The following is a 20,871-nucleotide window of genomic DNA, read 5'->3' on the forward strand; positions in this document are numbered from 1 at the left end:
ACTGGCAACGAGGGGAGACATTTTTCAAAGTTATGTTATGATCAGTTTAACTCCCACATTTCCAAGGTCTAAGGCCAAGTCCACAGAATATGAGAATCCTAGCTCCTCAGCCCCATGAACACCCTCCACCTGCCTCTCCAATACCAAAGTTGTCTCCTGCCAGAAGTCCTTCCTTTTCCATGAGGCTCATCTATTATCCCAACAGGAAAAATAAAGTATGGATTCTGTGAAAGCAGCAGCTCCGAGCCAACTGAAAAAGAAGGGCTGCAAATTCTGTTCCTGCTCAATGAGAGTTTAGGGAGAGCCCTCAAAATGCTGTCTTTGGATGGATGTGAATATAACCTCTTAACATCAACATTCAAGGCCAAGTGAGATGGCTAGGTGGTGCAGTGGATAGAATGCTGGCTCCAGAGACAGGGGGACCTGAGTTCAAATCCGACCTCAGACACTTAATAATGGCCTAGCTGTATGACCTTGGGCAAGTCACTTAACCCTTGCAAAAGAGCCAACAAAAATTTAAAAAAATATATATTCAAAGCCCTTCAGAACCAGGCTCTGATCTGCCTGTTCAATCTTATTTCCAAATACTCATTTGTGCAGCTCAGCTGGTTCCTCACTGTCCCCCCCCCCCCAACATGTCATATCATTTTTCAATGCTTGCACCCCAGAATTCTGAGCTTAGAATGGATATTAGAGACCGGCTAGTCCTGCACATAGCTGCTGAAAGGCATTTTCTCTATAACACAATGTCCTTGAGAAGTGGCTGTCTAGGCTTTGCTGGAGGACCTCATGACTGACATCCAGCTGTTTGCCACTTTGCCATTTCTACCCGTTGCTCCTGATTATGCCTTCTTGGGCAGAATAAAACAAGTCAAATCCCGTCCCTATGGAAGAGCCCCTCAGATACTAAAGGCCATTTTAGGGTCTCCCTGAATCTTCTCTTCTCAGACTAAGCATGGGTGGTTCCCTCACCTAACATGGACCCCAGGCCTTCATCATCCTGGCTTCCCTCTGTCTTTCTCAAACTGCAGAGCCCAGAAAGGACTGTGGTGCTCCAGAGGAGAGTAGAAGACAAGGGCATGTCATTTCCTTCTTCCTAGAAGCAATGACCCCTCCATGCCATAGCAGCCTCCCTGCATGTACAACCCCCAATTGATTGCTCCAGTCTGTCATTCCCCCAGGTCCCTCAATCCTCTGGCCTAGAACATCACCTTTCTTCTCTCCACGTACCTAATCCAACTCTCCTTCAATAACCACCTTATATCCACCCCCTCTATTCTTGTGACTAATCCCACATCTGAGTGACAGTATATTCCCCCTCCAAATGAACTCTGACAGCACTGTTTAATCCATGTTCCAATTAATTAAATAGAGCCTGGGATGCCTACTCTATTGTCTTGAACTGTAATTTAATTGCTATTTTAATGTAGTTTTAATTCTTATCCACACAAAGGGACCAGCTCCTTGACAGCAGATCCTGCTCTCAGACTTGTGAGCATTCTCCATTATGTTGTACATTGGATATGAAGACAATCAGCAAGTACTGCTTCTGGGAAGAAACAACACAAGCTTTCCAAATAGGAGTGTGGTGTTCATAAATTATTTTTTTTCTTCTTTAAAATGAGCTGTCACTTTTGAAATAATGAAAAAAAATGGAAATTCACAAATGTCATTAAAATTTGACTGTAAAAGAAGAGAGAATTTGGCCAGCTAAAAGGCTTGGGAAGAGGCAATACCAGAATGAGTCCCACTCTGGAGCCCCTGGGGGCCAGGGGGCCTGGGAGGAGGAAGAAGCAACAGTCACTGTCCCCATTTACAGACAGATTGGAACTAAGAGTCCTTCTGCTTACCTTGCCTTACTCCGGTTTCAATCCTAAGACTGGGCTCTGGGGGTGGTGTAGACAAATGCACCAATGGTCCTGCCCCGGGCATGAAATTATTCTGAGGATCTTCTGCATATATTCTTGCTTCAAAGGCATGGCCTTTCAACGCTATTTCTTCCTGACTCAAAGGGAGCTTCTCTCCTGCAGCAACCTAAAAAAATATGGAATATTTTCTGTTTGTAATCTTATAATTGAAGTTAAGAGCATTAAAAACCATTGGGTCAGATCTTTCTGGATTGAATATCTAATTTTCCTTAAAGTGCGTTCAATGGAAACAGTAGTATTTTGATCCACTCATTTCTTTACCTTGAGCCATTTTTGAGATGCCTTCTCTTGGTAGCCAAAGTGAAAACGGTCTACAAGTGAACATGAATGGCAAGGCATTTTAATGCTTCTTCCCTAAAGCAGTTAAATTCTGAGTTCAAATATCAAGGGCGAGCACACACTGGTGGTTGGAAATAATTAAGAGGAATTCCAGGTGGAAGTTAAGATGGCAAAGAAGAGGAAACACTTCAGTCAAGCTCTCCCAACATTCCCCTGCAAACAACTTTTAAAATAATGCCTCAAATATAGTCCTGGAGAAATAGAGCCAACAAAGTATAAGGTGAAACATTCTTCTAGGTCAGAAAGAAAGATCTGTGACATGGGGGTAGAGGCTGGCTTAGGGTTTATGTGGCAGCACAGACTTGGGTGGTGGGACTTAGTGATAATGGGAGACTTCAACTTTTCCCCCTCAGACTTATATAAATCTAAGCATAAAATAAATAAGTTAAGGAGATGAATAGAATTTTTAAAAAGTTATGATAGACCTCTGAAGACATATGAATGGGATAAGAAACTAGGATCTGATTTCATGAAAAAAAATAAGATAGGTAAACCCCTGAATATTTGATCAAAAAAGAAAAATAAATTACACAGTCCAAAAATGAGAAAGATGAATGGACTACTGACGAAGATGAATTTAAAGCAATTATTAGAAGTTATTTTGACCAATTATATGCCAGTAAAACTAAAATTCTAAGTGAAATGGATGAATATTTATTTTAAAAAATTGCCCAGACTAACAGAAGAGGAAACAGAATACTGAAATAACTTTATCTTAGAAAAAGAAGTTGAACAAGTCATAAATGACCTCTCCAAGAAAAACTTCCTAGGACTAGATGAATTTATAAGTGAGTTCTATCAAACATTTAAGGAACAATTAATTCCAATGTCTCAATGAACTATTTTAAAAAAATGGTTAAAGAAATCCTACCAAATTTCTCCTGACACAAATATGACCTTGATACCCAAGCCAGGGAGAGCAAAAACAGAGAAAGAAAACTATAGGCCAATTTCCCTAATGAATATTTATTCAAAAAATTAAATACTGCAATAAATCACAATGCTCATATACTGTCATTGGGCTGAATTTAATACCAATAATGCAGTGCTATTAGGGAAACTATAAGCCTAACTGACCAAGTCAATAACAAAACAAAAATAGTGTCAGATTTCAAAATGCATTACAAAGTGGTAATCATGAAAACAATTTGTTACTGGTAAAAAACAGAATAGTGAATCAGGAGAATGGATCAAGTACATAATACACATTAGTAAGTGACCATAATAATATAGTGTTTGATAAACAAAGCTTTTGAAGCAAGAACTCGTCATTTGACAGAAGTTACTGGAAAACTGGACAACAGTTTGGCAGAAACTAGGCATAGAGCAACATCTCACACACCTCACATAAATATACCAAAATAAGGTCAAAATCAGTAAGTGATTTAGATACAAAGGGTGATATGATAAGCAAATTAGGGGAACACGGGAAAGTTGAACTGTCAGATCTATGGCTGAGAAGATTTTATGACAAAAACAGAAAGAGAGGATCACAGGAAATAAAATGGATAGTTTTGGTTACATAGAATTAAAAGATTTTGGCATAAAAAAATCCAATGCAGACAAAATTAGGAGGAAACTGAGGGGAAATGATATAGCAAATTCTCTGATAAGGGCCTCATTTCTCAAATATACATGGAACTGAGTCAAATTTATAAATTTATAAAAGGATAAATTCATAAAAACAACCATTCTGCAGTTGATAGTCAAAGGATATGAATAGGAAGCCTTCAGAAAAATCTAAGCTATCACAAGAAAAAATGCTCTAAATTGATTAGAGAAATGCAGATTTAAACAACTCAGACACTACCTAAGATACTACCTGCTAACATGGGAGAAAAAGAAAGTGATAATGCTAGTGGTGGTGTGGAAAAGAAGAGACATTAATGCACTGCTGGTGGAGTTGTGAAATGACCCAACCATTCTGAAGAACAATTTAGAACTATGGCCAAAGGACCAAAACTGTGTGCGTCCCTTTTGACCCAGCAATACCACTACTAGGTCTGTATCTCAAAGAGATAAAAGGAAAAGGAAAAGGACCTATTTGTACCAAAAATATGTACAGCAGATCATTTTGAAGTGGTGAAGAACTGGAAATTGAGTGAATGCCCATCAACTGGGGAATGGCTGAAAAAGCTGTGAAATATGATGAGACAGAAGATTACTAAGGTGAAGTAGGATGGTTTCAAAAAAAGCCTCTAAGAACTGAAGCAAAATGAAATAACCAGAAGAATATTGTACACACTAACAAGACTATAAGAATGATCATCCAATAGACTTCGCTATTCTGCTAAGTACGAGGATCCAAGATAATTCCAAAGGACCCACCTCCAGAGAGAACTGATGAACCAAGTGCAGATTGTTATTTTTATGTTTCCTGACTTTTCTTGTTTTGAATGACTTCACATAATAATTGATATCATATTGTCTTCTCAATGGGGGGAGGGGCTAGAGGAAGAATTTGATACACAAAAATTTTAAATGTAATTGGAAAATATTTTTTAAAATAAAGAAATATAATTTAAAAATAATCAAGAATGATTTTTTTCTTATTTTCAAACATGAATACTCAAGCCTCCATTCAATCTTCCCCATATTCAGTCACTATTCAACACAAACTATGACAAATTGGCAGGATTCTCTGCTGCATTATGATTTCCCTACTTTAATCTCAATGTGTAGGTAGGCTGAGAACAAAATCTTCTAATGACTCTTACTATCTAAGGATAAAGTTGACTGAAAAGGAAATTGGTGTGATTCAATTTAAACTTCTTTCAATTCCCAGGATGTATTCCATACTTTGTTTGGTGAAGTATACTTTTTAGGATGCTCATTATCAAAATGAAATGGGAAATAACTAACAGAAAGGACCAAGCACAATGTGACTTCTCTATAACACACACTTTTATTCACAAAAGAAAGAACCTAAGGCTTTAGAGGGAATAACACAATTCAAGTATTTTTTCCTAAATAATAAAACAATTTATTTTTAGGTTTTTTGCGAGGCAAATGGGGTTAAGTGGCTCACCCAAGGCCACACAGCTAGGTCATTATCAAGATTCTGAGGCCATATTTGAACTCAGGTACTCCTGACTCCAGTGCTCTATCCACAGCGCCACCTAGCCGCCCCTATAATAAAACAATTTCAATAAAATTTTCAAAAGAGGAGAGTAAAGTCACCATAACATTACAGAATAAACATTTTTCCCTACTCCAAGGAACAAATTCAGAACAAATTTAGGGTGCTCAATTAGTCACCTGCCAAAGTTGGGTTTGAAATGCATAACATCTAAAGAGCTCTTCCTCAGGTGCAGACTGAAAAGAGACAACATTACAGGTGAGGACATGGATGTGGAGGTGAGTATCTTGGTATCTGCCACCTTCAGATTCTTTTCTGGCGGGTACTATTCCAGGAAACTGGCCCTGTCTGGATTGCCAGGTATTTGGAAACATGTACCAATGGGGCATCATAAGCCCTGGACACTGCTCCATCTATGCTCTGACTCCTGGCAGCCTTTGGGTCTCTCCTGAAGCCTGGAGACTTAGACTCTGAGCTTCAACAAGCAACTTCCTGCATGGGGTTCCCTGCCTAGACATTTTAGAGTTCCAAAAACCAATGCATTCTGAAGATATTTTCCTCAATCATCAGAAACTGATTTCTTTTTTAGATCCCTAAAAACTCATCTTCAACTCCATTGATCTCCCTGAGTCTCAGCTATCTGCTTTTGCAGCAGGTTTCATGACAGTCCAACAAATCTTCCCTGTTTTTATGAACCTTAAAATCATGCTGTCTTCCCTAAGTTTTAGAAACCAAAGCCAGAGGAACATCTCAATTCCCCCCAGGAAACTCTGAGAACTAGAAATTTGTCTTTTCTGGTAATGAGTATCAAAAGCCTTTTCCTTAGTTCTAGAATATTTTTTTCCCGGAACTCAGGGATACATTATTTCTCACATCACTCATTTCCCTGAACATCAAACATCCTTGAAGTCTGGTGATCTCAATCTTAGAGAACACAGAAGATCAAAAAGGAAAGATTTTGGTTGCAGAAGAACCAGTAGCTAGCTCTCCCCAACAAACCATAAGAACCTGTGGTTTCCTTCTCCAGGTGAGCAGAAGAAAGAGAAGAGAGCATTGATCACAAAAGGAATATCCCTGAATCCAGCCCCAAAAGGTTGGATTCCCATTTACACAAAGTACTGAGAACTGTCTAGTGATGTTCAGTCCTTTGCTGATTTCAGAAAAGAGAATAAAAACAGCTGTAGCTTCTCCAGAGCCACCAGTGTGGCCTGCCCCCTGTCCACCTCACATTGGGACCTCTGCCCTCTTTTGAGTTCAGCCAGGGCACAGCTATAGTTGACTGGATTGTGATGCCAAGCTTTAGTAGTTGGCAGCCAACTATAAAACCCCATGGCTGGTAAAAGAATCCAAAAGACAACTTGGAGAGTAGCTGACATCATTTTTGTTGAGGATTTGTCTTCTGCCCCATGGCTTACAAAATACAGATAAAATAGAACAACTGTATTTAATAAGTCACAAAACAAGAAAATACATGTTTCTAGGCCCCCAAAAAGAGTTAAGTATTGAAATATTGTAACTGAGATTTGTGACAGCGAGGAAATATACTTCAAATTTCTAAAAAATTATAGATTGGGCCCGGGTCACCAAGCAAATACAGTAAAATAGAGAGAGAGGAAGAAGGGATCAGAAGATCCAAAATGTTTTTTGACTAATGAAAAACCAAAACTCACCAAGACTCAAAATTTGAGCATAACTACTTCAAACTAAGCCACAAAATCAAGATGATCTGAATTGGATTTTTGTTTTTAGGTTTTCGCAAACAGGGTTAAGTGGCTTGCCCAAGGCCACACAGCTAGGTAATTATTAAGTGTCTGAGGCCAGATTTGAACTCAGGTACTCCTGACTCCAGGGCCAGTGCTCTATCCACTGTGCCGTCCCTTGAATTGGATTTTAGACACTTACTAGCTATGAGACTTAACCTCCCTTAGCATCACTCTCCTCTGGAAAATGGGGCTAACAACTACACTTACCAGCTATCATTATTATTATTGTTAAGATCACATTTAGAAAATACCTATGTCAAAAATGAAGCCTAACAAGAATCCTTTGCACCCCGGAATGCTCCCCCTCAGGCAACATGCATTGCTTGGCCCCTTATTTCTCAGGGCCGCCCATCACACGTTCGGTTACCACAGTCCCATTCTGGCCCTGGAACTCTGCTTCTGGGGCCACAGACCACAACCCCCCCCCCCCCAAGACTGGAGACTGACTGTTCCCACAAGACCCAGAAACACCTGTATTATCTCAAGAAATGCTAACTGTGCGAACTATCTCAAGATCTTAGAATGACTGTGCTGGGGGCCCAGACTTTGCAGTGTTGAGCCTGTGTGAAATTAATTCAACTTCTGTTTGTGTAACTCTCCTATCTCCAGCTTCCCCCGCGCCGCCCTCAAGGCCAGTTCCCACAGTGGAAAAAGGGGACTCCTCTCCTAGCCCCATGCTGGTGTTACTGGTACATGGGTGGGGGGGCGCTAATCAGTATTTCCTCTAGCTTTTAATCAGCTTTCTTCTCTTCCAGCTAATGTCCTGGAGCTCCCACTCCACAGCTGGGCTGGGCTAGTCCTGCAAGGCTAGGCCTTCCTGCGGCACTCTTTCAATACTCCAGGATTCTCCATCTCTGACTTTTCTTTTCCTGGGCATCTGGCTTCCACGTACCCCCCCAAGTCCTCACTGATTCCTGCTTCCATCCTACCACTGGAGCATTACAATCTAGGTAGTGACTGAGGGCAGGGACAATGTCCCCGCTGTCTTTGTGGCCTCCTAGAACAGAGTAGGTCCTAGAGTGGTAGCTGACCTGGACCTGATGGAACTGGAGGAGGCTGGGAGCTTCTGTAGAGTGCCCTGGCTCTGGAGTCAGACATCCCCTGGCCACCTTGACAGAGCCCCTTGACTTCTCTAGCCCTCAGCACCTATCTGTAAAATGGGGGAATTGGTCTGGACTGTAGAAATACAATCTCCACTCCAGTATCTTTGCCAACAAAACCCTAAATGGGACCACAAAGAGTCAGACATGACTCTGAACAACTAACACTTGAGAGGGAATTTAGATAGGGACAGGGAGGCAAAGAGATCTGATGGAAGTATGGAAAAAATGATAGAAAAGTTTTAACACTGAAGATCCAGGACAATCCTGGGAGACCTGTTAGATCTAGAACAACACCATCCACCTCTAGAGGGAAAAACAAAAAACACAGAATCTGAATGGATACTGTGTTCAAGTTTTTTTTTCTTTTAGGTTTTTTTGTAAGGCAAACTGGGTTAAGTGGCTTGCCCAAGGCCACACAGCTAGGTCATTAGAAAGTGTCTGAGACCGGATTTGAAGCCGCCCTTGTGTTCAATTTTTTAAAGCTTCTCTTATGCTTTTCCTTCCTATCCTGTGGCCCTCTTTCTTTTCCCAGTCCTCATATACGAAATGACTAATATGTAGAAACAAAAAAATATATACAACTTTTACCAGACCTTTCACCGATGGAGGAAGGAGGGTGTAGAAAAATATGTAATTTATAAATATGCAAATGGATGTATGTTGAAAAACTTTCATAATAGTAATTGGGAAAAAATATTAAAAATAATACAGTCTCCCATCAGTTGGGGAATAGTTGAACAAATTGATATGTGATTACAATGGAATGCTAGTCTTCTATAAGAAATGATCAACAGGGGTTGGCTAGGTGGCGTAGCAGATAAAGCACTGGCCCTGGAGTCAGGAGTACCTGAGTTCAAATCTGGCCTCAGACACTTTCTAATGACCTATCTGTGTGGCCTTGGGCAAGCCACTTAACCCCATTGCCTTGCAAAAACCTAAAAAAAAAGAAAAAAAAAGAAACAATGAACAGGATGCTCTCAGTAAAACCTAGAAAGACTTACATGAGCAGATGCAATGGGAAATGTACTGTGCACAAATTAATACCAATATTTTAGGATGATCAGCTGGGAATGACTCACCTTTTCCCAGCAGTGCTGTGATCCAAGACAACTCTGAAGGACTTGAAAAAGCTAATGGTGTCTGATACAGATGGAAGCATATCATTTTTTAAACTTTTTTGGGGGGATGCCGCTATGTTTACTTTTGACTATTATAGTAAAAAAAATCTATGAATTATGAATTGGTTTTGGTTTTTCTGTACTTTACAGGACTTGCAGAATCTGAGTCACATTGGAATCCCCAGTCTCCAACTTCACCCCAGGACTCTTGAGGTCCTTGGCTCTAAGTACCTGCTCCCTTCTCAGTGTCTTGTATTTACTTATGTTTCTACATTTTATTCCTAGAACAAAAGCACCTTGAGGTCCCATTAGTCTTTGTTCAGTCTTGGTTTGAATCCCTAGATAGCCTCAGAGATTCTCACACACAGCTTGGCCCACTGACAGAAGAGTTCCATTCTCCCCTGGCCTGGAAGCCAAGGCACTAATGTTGTCAAGTCAACAAACATATTTTTAAAGCTGTTACTACATGTTAGTCTTTACACTAATTGCTAATTAGTGTAGTAATAATAATAATAATAATAGTAGTAGTAGTAGTAGTAATCAAAATAAAATAAGTAAACAAAAAAAAATTTTAAAATAAGCAAAAAATAATATGAGCCAATAAAGAAATTTCAAGGAGAAGCATCCATGCTGCCTCGCTATCCTTCTGATGAACCTCATCATTTTTGTTCTGGGCTTCCAGGTTTTGGGGGGACCCTTTCCTAAGCATTTACAGAGCTTTTTAAAGTTTACAAAGTCCTTTATATTTGTTATCTCACTTGACCCTCACCACACCCCAGAGAGGCAGATGCTCTTAGCATTTTACATTTTACAGCTGAGGACAATGAGGCAGACTTAAGTGATTTGCTCAATTACCCAGTTAGCAAATGACCCAGGCTGATCTGAACCTGGGTCTTGCTGACTCCATTCCTGTTGCTCTGAGGACCCTAGTATCCCCAGAGTCTCTGCTGCCCATGGTCCTAGGAAAGCCTTGCCAGATATTCCTACTGGAGGGCCCTGCCCCTGGTTGCCCTCCTCTTCTGACCCTTCCCAGAGTGCCTGCTCACCCGGAGCTGCCATTCCACCAAGTCAGTGCCTGTGATCATCTCGGTAACAGGATGCTCCACCTGCAGCCTTGTGTTCATCTCCATGAAGTAGAAGTTGTGGTTGAAGTCCATGATAAACTCCACAGTTCCTAAAATGTGAAATTTGGAGAATAAGCTCCTAGTAAAGTAAGAGAAGGACCCAAATCAAAATCCTGGCAAGGAAGAGATTACTAAAGCAGAAAGATCCCTGGTCTGAAAGCCAGGAGATCTGAGTTCTCATCTTGACTCAACTGATGAATCCATACCTACATAGAGGTTTGTAAAACACATTCAATATGTGTACCTCAAATGAAAAATAAAGCTTCACAGGTTTCTTGCATTCTCAAAACTGGAGAAATGACCCCCTTGAAGTCTCCCCAGCACAGGGCTCCCCCCCTGCCCACTCACCTGCACCCACATAATTGACAGCCTTCGCAGCTTTCACTGCAGCCTCCCCAAGCTTCCTTCTTACTTCAGGATCAATACCAGGCTGTGAACAATTAAAACATTTAAAAAATAAACCTCTCAAGAGGATCTCGGGCTTTACTCATTTTATCTTTTCTCACCTAAAAATTCTAGGGCATTACTCACTCTCTTTTGTTACCAAGAAATTCTAAGAAAATCCAATTTTATAAATGTCCATTAAGGAATGTCTTAGGGCAGCTAGGTGATGCAGTGGATAGAGCACCAGCCCTGGAGTCCGGAGGACCTGAGTTCAAATTCAGCCTCAGACACTTTAATAATTACTTAGCTGTGTGATCATGGGCAAGTCACTTAAGCCCAGTCTTGCAAAAACAAACAAAAAATTAAATCACAAATTAAGCATAGAGTGTCTCTCTTTAGGCCATATTAGTCAAAATCAATATCTTTGAAAGCTATCATAGACCCAGGAGATAAGCTTGGAATTTGGAGCATCAATATAGAAAAAAAGAGTCTCATTTCATTAAGTCAAGTCTCCAATGACAATTAAGATGTGTTTATAGGAAAAGTGCATATGAATAAATATATGAACTTGGTAAGAAAAATCTTTAGAGTATGAACAACCTCCCCATCCCCAATTAAACTGAAGGCTCATTCTCTACAAATGGTGTTTCTTTGGGCATCAATTTGCCAAGTAAACTAGAATGTCTTGACTAGAATAGTACAGTGAAACAAACACTGAGATCACTGTAATGTTTAGACATTTTAGGAGAAAAGAGGGGAATTATAATAAATAAGCTATCAGAGATTGATTGACTTTTAAAAAAGAATCAGTTTAGGAGAATAGTCTGAAAGTCCACCCAGCCCAAGAATCTTTTCTTTCTACTTCTACAATGGGATAGCAGCTCCTAGATATAGAGCAAGAAGGAATCTCAGAGGTCATCTCATCCAGGCCTCTTATTTTACAGATGAGTAAACTGAGCCCCAGGAGAGGGGAAGCACCTGGATCAGCCTTATGCCCTGTCTGTGAGAACCCTGAAGTTCCCTCAAAAATCAAAGCAGGATTCTACTCATGGTCAAGAGACTACTCTAAGGCAGGAAAGTGAGTTTATATATTCATTTCGACTTGGAAAAACAATTTGATTTAGTTTAGAAAATTGTCAACAAATCTAGTCTTTAAAACCTATTTTTGCCCTCATGCATTCACTGCCTAGGCCTTCAACTATGTTAGGATAAATGCTTGGTAACCAGATCTGTGATTTCATCAGTGTAAGGAAACTCCCCATGAGCTGGCCAACAGGAGATAGAATGAGCACTGGGCCTGGGGTCAGGAAGACTCAAGTTCGAATCTGGTCTCAAACATTAGTCGGATGCCCAGGGGCCAGTTGCTTCTTGCTTCCTGCCTCAGTTTCCTCAATGAGGATAACAACAGCAGCTCCCTCCCCAGGTTACTGAGAGGATCCTTAGCCAGTACTGGCATACAGCAGGTGCTTCATAAATGCTTGTCTGCTTCCTTTTTTCTTTGAGGAACTCAATGTAATCTAGGGGACCTAAAGGGAAATGGGAGCAGACAATCAAGGCAAATGATTCCTTTGAAGCCTTTCCTTACCCCAGGAGCCTCCTCAATGATTTTCTGGTGTCTTCTTTGGACGCTGCAGTCTCTCTCAAACAAATACACAGCATTACCATACTGGTCACCAAATACTTGAACTTCCACATGCCTGTTGGAGGGTAAATGCTGACTTCATTATCCTTTGTTCTGATTTGGTAACATGGCATTTGTTAAACCAAACTACTGATCTTTCCAGTTCCCTCCTTTTTTTTTTTTTTGGTTAAATTTTTATGCTATATTAATATACTCTAAGGTTACAAGGAAAAGTAAAAGAAAGATTTATAACCAAATTTGCCTTATGAAAAATCACCTTTACTGAGGATTCTGATTTACTTTGTGTTGCTTCAATCTATTCTATTCCTCTTCTAAGTCACTAATCTCTGAACTAACTTAGAAATATGCACCAATAAGGGAATATTTCAATACATAATTGGATCCATTACCTTATCGATACTTTTATTGCACTGCTTTGACAGTGCAAATTCAACCCATCTATATTTTCTTATCTTGTACAATTTTCACTTAAGTTAATGCAGGAACAGTTAGTTTTAACAGGCAAAATGACATAAAAGAAGATTATAGCCATCACTTTTGCCACTTTGCCAGAAGAACAGAGTCACTGAACCTTTCCATTTCACTTGCAACCAAAATCATTTCTTTGTAGGTTATCCTCCTATTAGGATGTAAATTCCTGGAAAGTTGGGGCTGTTAATATTTTCTATCTTAATAAATGCTCTGTACATAGCAGTCACTCAATAAATACTCATTCATTCCTATATGATGGAGCTGACCCCCGGAGAAAACCTTCCATCCTATCAGACTCTTTCCTACTTGGTGGCTGCCAGGGCAGTTTTGGGGGCTCAGTGGTAGCTCTTTATTTTTCCTACTTGCCTGGGCCACTTCCTGAGCTTTCATTTTTGGGAAAACTGCCTGGCCTAGTCATGAGTCATTGCTGATAATAGGCTGCAGCCTCCTGACCCCCATGAAGGATCTCCCCATTTTTCTTTCAACATCTCCAATCTGACTGTTCAGAATCTGAGGGATGCCATGAATCTACACAACTATACAATGTTACTGAAAGAATGCTGGTGTTAGGGAGAATTTTGTTTCAGAGATTAGTGGGGAATAATCAGAAAAAACACTTCAGTGGATCTGCGATCACATCATTCATTGGTTCTCTCCAACAGTGTGAATAGCAAACCTTAGGCCTTACCATCCATGACTCTCAACTCATGGCTTGCCAAGAGTCCCCTCCAGTGTGTCCCCCCAGCATGTCAGAGGTTTTTCTCCCTCTTATAAAACTGAAAGGGTCCCCCTTTTATCCCTTGCTCTCATCACATAGCCAGCCCATCTTCTCTTTCCATTGTGCATTTCCTTATTGACCCCCTTTATTCCTGCCCTCCTTCAGAGATCCTTGTTATTTATGGGTCATGGCCTGTACCCAGCCACCATATGCCTTTCCTTCACCCTCCTTCCCCTGGGATGGATGAAAGCAGGGAGGATTTTCCAAATGCAATGCTGACTACTCTCTTCTGTCCCAGATCATTGCATAGGTTAAGATCCTTGATGGATATTGAGTAGGGAGCAGGCTTTAGATTAAGGGTGCAGGCCCTCCCCTCAAGCCTGATAAGGGACTTGATGGGAATGCTGGCATCATTTGATGACAGGAGCTCTGGGGTTGCCCTTCTCCTGATAAGCCCCATGAGGGACTCAAGCTCCCGGGCTCCAACAGGGAAAAAGGCAGTGGGGACAAGTGCTCGCTATCCTATGGGGATCAGCCATCCATCCACCACTCCTTCCCCTTGATTATTGCTAAGTAATGTACTGTGAGAGAGAGAGAGAGAGAGAGAGAGAGAGAGAGAGAGAGAGAGAGAGAGAGAGAAAGAGAGAGAGAGAGAGAGAGAGAGAGAGAGAGAGAGAGAGAGAGAGAGATGGAGAGAGAGAGAGAGAGAGAGTGTGTGTGTGTGTGTACACACACCCTGTTGCGATGTTGGACTGCCCCATCATCCCTACCCCTGAAACCTCTCCTGCAATGAACCACTATAGTTGTCAGCTGTAGTTCCAGGTGTTTCTCCTTGCTTGTGGAATCCAAACCCAAAACACGTGTAGCCAGAACAGATGTACCCTCAGAGACCACCCTACCAATGCTCTGTTCATCAATATCCAGGAAGGCCCAGAGCATGAGATATGGGGTCACCAAAGGTGCTTGCCCCTGTCTTGGGGGTGGATTCTTAAGGGGCTCTTACTTGCAGGGGTCAGAGAGACCCAGAATAGGATAGCTCCTTCTGAAGACATTGATGGCCACACAAATGATTAGTTTCCTTAATGGTAAGTGGAATAAGGAAGATCTTCAGGTTGAGCAAGCTTGTCACTAATTCCAACAACATACTAGGCAAAAAATTTAAATAAAGCAAACTTAGAGCCCCTGATTCATTCATTCAATCAATCAGTGGTACATTATTGTTATGTATTAAATGCATTAATCAGAAATATTTATTAAATGCTTACTGTGCTCCAGGCCCCGTATTAAACACTGTGGATACAAAGGAAGGTGAAAATACTCCCTGCTTTCAAAAGGCTAACAATCTAACTGAGATGAAAACATGAAAATAGCTGTGGACAACTCTCTCTCTCTCTCTCTCTCTCTCTCTCTCACACACACACACACACACACACACACAGACACACAGACACAGAGTGTAGCATTAGGGCTGCCATTCCTACCTCCAAATAGGGCTCAATTCAGTTATTAAAGACAAATGGTTGATCTAATCTGTGTGTTACCAATTCAGAAGATCTACCCATGTCCTTAAATAATCCACATCAAGATAATACCCTACCTCAAGATAAATGGCCCTCCGCACAGCTGGGTGATTTGTTGGGTGTCTGAGGTCGGATTTGAACCCGGTGCTTCTGGCTCCAGGACCGATGCTCTGTCCATCACCTGGCTGCCCCTATTACTATTATTATTATTATTACTATTTTATTTTATTTTGGGTCTTTTTTTTTTTTTTTTTTTTTTGGTTTTTGCAAGGCAATGGGGTTAGGGTGGCTTGCCTGGGGTCAAACAGCTGGGTGATTGTTGGGTGTCTGGGGCTGGATTTGGGCTCGGGTGCTCCTGGATCCAGGGCCAATGCTCTGTCCACTGCCCCACCTGGCCACACGTACTATCATTATTATATTTAATTTTAATTTTTTTCTCTCTCCTTTATTGCTCAATGCAGGTCTATATTTTTTTGGGGGGGAGAGGGTATTATGTTTATTCTTAAACAAGAATATTTTAGTAATGTATAAAAAAATCATTTGTACAAAATAAGAATAAATAAATTAATTGAAAAAAAAGATTAAATGGCCCTCATGGGCCATCTTGGTACTGAATATAAGAATGAAGTTATTGAGGTGGGGGAAGAAGTGGAGTCTGTCCCCTTCAGGAATTTGCTGCCTCTCTCAGGGTCTCTGAGGTCCATACAGTAAATGACCAATGTCAGGAGTTACCTGGATGGAACTTTGCCCAGGGCCATCATCAGCCCATTCTTCAAAAAAGCACCATGCCTATGTCCAGTAGAATTCTTTTCTGGAAGTCTGATTTCTTTTATTTTCATTCAGAAGTTGGACTAATAGGGATAGATGGGTGTTTCGAGGAGAGGTACCTTCACAATCTTCCTTATTAACTCCTCTACATGAGTTGGCATATCACCTGGTTAAATAAGGCCAGATGACCTATTCTGTTAATTATTTTTCCTATTGTATCACTTGCCAAACTTATTCTTCTCAAGGTCACTGGCTCTGGTCAACTCGAACTAAGTCAAATTGCCTTACAATAAATGCAGCTACAACAAATATCTTAGATGAATCCAAGCCAATTAGTTAATATTTGTCAAAAGAACATTCCAGGGGCAGTTAGGTGGCACAGTGAATAGAGCACAGGCCCTGGAGTCAGGAGGATCTGAGTTCAAATTTGACCTCAGACACTTAATAATTACCTGTGTGACCTTGGGCAAGTCACTTAACCCCATTGCCTTAAAGAAAAATATTCCAGTCCACAAAAACACTCAGAAAATCCACTGCTGTTGATCAGAATGGGGTCTGATCTATAATTAAAATTTAAGTCAAACATGTTCTTTTAGATCCTCAATCAACAATTTATTGTACCTTGGGGTGTCCACAAACTTCTCTATCAGCATGGCATCATCATTGAAGGACTTCTTGGCTTCCCTCCTTGCTGATTCTAGCTGTTCTTGAAACTCTTCTTCTGATCTAGCTATCCTCATGCCCTAAGAGAAGAAACAAGGTTATTACAATGGTGACATTACAACAAATAAATGAGGCCATTTCCCAATGAAGCCTACAGGTAGGCTCTCTTACTTTTCCACCTCCACCACGAACTGCTTTAATCATGATTGGGTAACCGATCCTTCTGGCATGTTCCTTTAGGCATTGGTCTGATTGATCTTCCCCATGGTAACCTTCAATAATAGGAACCCCGGCAGCAGACATGATCGCCTTGGATGTGCTTTATAGGGGAATAAAAGGGTTGAGAAGCCACCATGAGTCCCTTGGTACAATCACTTATTTTGATCCACTATAAGACTGTAAACATAATGAAGTTTTCTTTTTTCTCACTTAACAGTATTTTATTTTTTTCCAATTTCATGTAAATATTAATTTTTATAAGGTTTTGAGGTCCAAAATTTTCTCCTTCCCTCCTCCTTCCCCAAGACAGCAAGCCAGGGAACTAAATGATGAAGTATAAAAATGCTTCCCCCCCCCCAAAGAAACAATCAATTGTTTTATTAAAAAGAATGACATTTCAATGAAACAACATTCCAAAAGTTCTGGGATGTAGCCAAAGCAATATTAATGCATACATTAATAAAAAAGGAAGAGCCACACAATTGATTGAGTATATAGCAAAAAAAACCTAGAAAAAGAAAATTAAAAATAAGCAATTATACCCCAAAATGGAAATTCTAAAAAAATCAAACATGAGATTGATAAAATTGGAAGAAAACAATTGAACTAATAAATAAAACTAGGAGCTGGTTTCATAAAATAACTCAATAAAATAGATAAACCATTGGTTAGTTTGTTTTTTAAAAAAATGAAATTACTAGTAGCAAAAAATGAAAAGGGTGGATATACTACCAATGAAGATAAAACTAAAGCAATTATTGGAAGTTATTTTATCCAATTATATACCAGGAAAGCTGAAATGGAATAATACTTACAAAAGTTTACAGTCTATAAATAAATTGTCCAGATTTACAAAAGGAAATTTTCCACTGATTCACCTTTATATTTTCTTAGTCAGGGCCAGATAGTTTTGCTAACTACTACCTTAATATGGTTTAAAATCTGATATTGTTGAACCTCCTTCCTTTACATTTATTTCATTAATTCTCTTGATATTCTTGACCTTTTGTCCATCCAAATGAATTTGATTATATTTTCTAGTTCAATAAAATAACTTTTTGTAATATAATTGAGGTTATATTGAATAAGTTTAGGTAGAATTGTCATTTTTTTATTATATTGACTGTCCAACTGTGAATGATTACTGTTTTTCCAATTATTTAAACATGACTTTGTATTAAAACGTGTCTTATAATTATGCTTATGTAGTTCTTGGATTTGTCTTGGCAAATATATATATTTTCTACTGTCTACAGCTATTTAAAAAAATTTATTCGTTTATTTTCACATTACTACAATAGTTATAAAAGTAAAATAATCTCTCCTCCCCACCCCCACAAAGCTAGAGACCTCAAAAAGAAAAAGGTAAGAGAAAAAGAAAAAAATATATTTCAGTCTGTGTTGAGATGGTATCAACTCTGTCTCTGGGATCATGTTCTTTATCATAAGTCCATCAGAGAAGTTACTTCATTATTTTTTTCCCATAGTTGCCATTGATAACTCTATTTCCCTCCATTCTATTCCTCTCCATTCCCATTTATTCCGTTATGTCTCTCCTTTCACTTTGTCCTTCCTCAAAAGTGTGTTGTGGGACAGCTAGATGGCACAGAGGACAGAACACTGGCCCTGGAGCCAGGAAGACCCAAGCCCAAATCCAGCCCCAGAGAGACAACAACCATCCAATTGTGTGACCCTGGGCAAGCCACCCAATCCAACTACCCTACAAAAATAAAAAGAAAGTGTGTTGTATCTGACTTCCCTCTCCTCTATACCCCCTCTCCTCTCCCGTGTCCCCTTTCTCCCATCCCCTTCCTCTCCTTTTTCCTCTAGGGTAAGACAAATTTCTATATTGAATGTGTATGTTGTCTCTCCTCTGAGCCACTTCTGATGAGAATGAAGGCTCATTTATTCCCTCTCACTCCCCGCCCCATCCACTGCAAAAGCAAAAGCTTGACTCTTTTTACATAAAATATCTTAGCCCAGTATACCTCTCCTTTCCCTTTCTACCAGTACATTTTTTTTGCCCATTGACTCCATCTTTATATTATATCTTCACATTCAGCTCTCTCTTATGTCTTGTCTACATATGCTAACTGCTCTAATAAATTAGAAGATTCATATGAGTATTATCAATATCATCTTCCCATGTAGGAATACAAACAGTTCAACATGATTAAGTCCCTCATAATTAGTCCTTCTCGTTCACTCTCTATGCTTCACCTGAGTCCTGTACTTGGAGATCAAACTTTCTGTTCAGCTCTGGTCATTTCAACAGGAAAGTTTGAAAATCTCCTATTTTATTGCATGTCCATCTTTTCCCTGAAAGGGCATGTTCAGTTTTGCGGGATTCAGTTGCATTCCAAGCTCTTTTGCCTTCCAAAATATCATATTCCAAGTCCTATGAGCCCTTTATGTAGACACAGCTAAATCTTGTGTAATTCTGACTGTAGCTTTACAATATATGAATTGTTTCTTTCTGGCTGCTTGTAGTATTTTCTCTTTGACTTGGAAGTTTTGGAATTTGGTTATAATATTCCTGGGAACACTTCTGGGGGAGATCTCTTTCAGGAGGTGATTGATGGATTCCCTCAATTTCTATTTTACCCTCTGCTTCTAGAATATCAGGGCAATTTTGTTGGATTATTTCTTGAAAAATAAGTCTAGGTTCAGTTCTTGATCATGATTTTCAGGTGGCCCAATAGATTATCTCTCCTGGATCTGTTTTCCAGGTCAGTTGGTTTTCCAATGAGATAGTTCATGTTTTCTTCTAGTTTTTTTCTTTTTGTTTTATTTTATTGTTTCTTGATTCTTCACAATATCATCAGCTTCCCTTAGCTCCATTCTACATTTGAAGTTTTTTTCTTCAGAGAGCTTTCCTATTTCCTTTACCATCTGGCCAATTCTGCTTTTTAAGATATTCTTCTCCTCACTGGTCTTTTAGACTGTTTTTCCATTTGACCTAGACTGGTTTTTTCACATGTTATTTTCTTCAGTATTTTTTTGTATCTCCTTGACCAAACTGCTGACTTAGTTTTCATGCTTTTCCTGCATTGCTCTTATCTTTCTCTTTCCAATTTTTCCTCTAACTCCCTTGATTTTTTAAAATCTTTTTTGAACTCTTCCATAGCCTGAGACCAATTCCTATTTTTCTTGGAGGTTTTGGATACAGAAGTTTTGACTTTGTCGAGTATATTTTGGTCTTCCATGGAACTAAAGTAATTATGGACAGATACTTTTTTCCTTCTGTTGTTTACTCATTTCCCCAGACTATTAAAACCCGCCTATTAAAACTCATTTCCCCACTCTATTAAAACCAGTTCTGGTTTTAACATACTTACCAAGCTTCTGAGAATTTTGGGGTCACCTTCCCAGGACCCCAATTCCTTCAAGGTTTTATGAGAGGCTCTGACTGCTCTCCTGACCTGTGCTTTGGTCTGTGGATAACCACAAGCACTCCCCTTTGCTTTGGAAGGTCCTTGGGCAGTATGGGGGCCCAGACTAGGCCCTGGATCTAAATATGGGCAAAGCCACAGAGACCTGCCTCAGTGATAACAAAGAGACCTCTGCAATCTTCCCTGATCTCCTTATTGTTTGTAGGCTGAATGCTCTGGAAGCAGCTGCTGGGTGGCTCCTCAGGCCTGCTTCTGGTTCCCAGAGCCAGGCTGCACTGAGGCCTGTGCTGGACTGGGCTCTATACTCTGATGCAGTAAAGTTTTCCTGCTGACTTTTCAAGTTGTCCTTGGTGATCCCTGGGCTGAGAGGTCTGGAAACTGCTCCTGCTGCCATGGACCCAGGCACCCTGTGGGCTGTTCCTAGAAGACTAGAGCTTGTTTGCTCTGGCATAGCCTGGGTTGTGCTGTAGTCCCTTCCAAGCAAAGTAGAACAGATCTGCAGATCTTCCAAGTTGTCTTGAACCAGGATATTGTTTCATTCAGTCTTTCTATGGATTCTGTCACTCTAGAATTTAGTTAGTCTTAATTTTAAGGCATTTAGAGTATTCTGGAGGAGATCTTCTGGGAATTCCTGCCTCCA

The 20,871-nt window shown here is 40.1% G+C and overlaps 1 protein-coding gene across 1 annotated transcript in view; it reads right to left on the reverse strand.

Moving 5' to 3' along the window:
• Positions 1-20,871, reverse strand: part of MCCC1 (methylcrotonyl-CoA carboxylase subunit 1) — a 56,155-nt gene that overhangs the window by 21,754 nt on the left and 13,530 nt on the right. Inside the window, exons 6-11 of the mRNA XM_074191025.1 lie at positions 16,792-16,939; positions 16,579-16,700; positions 12,424-12,535; positions 10,803-10,884; positions 10,377-10,504; positions 1,851-2,034 (exon numbers count right to left, since the gene is read on the reverse strand). Coding sequence (XP_074047126.1) covers positions 1,851-2,034; positions 10,377-10,504; positions 10,803-10,884; positions 12,424-12,535; positions 16,579-16,700; positions 16,792-16,939 — 776 coding nt within the window. The remainder of the gene's footprint in view (positions 1-1,850; positions 2,035-10,376; positions 10,505-10,802; positions 10,885-12,423; positions 12,536-16,578; positions 16,701-16,791; positions 16,940-20,871) is intronic.

The sequence above is a fragment of the Macrotis lagotis genome, chromosome 6 (genome assembly GCF_037893015.1).
Source record: "Macrotis lagotis isolate mMagLag1 chromosome 6, bilby.v1.9.chrom.fasta, whole genome shotgun sequence".
Lineage (NCBI taxonomy): Eukaryota > Metazoa > Chordata > Mammalia > Peramelemorphia > Peramelidae > Macrotis > Macrotis lagotis.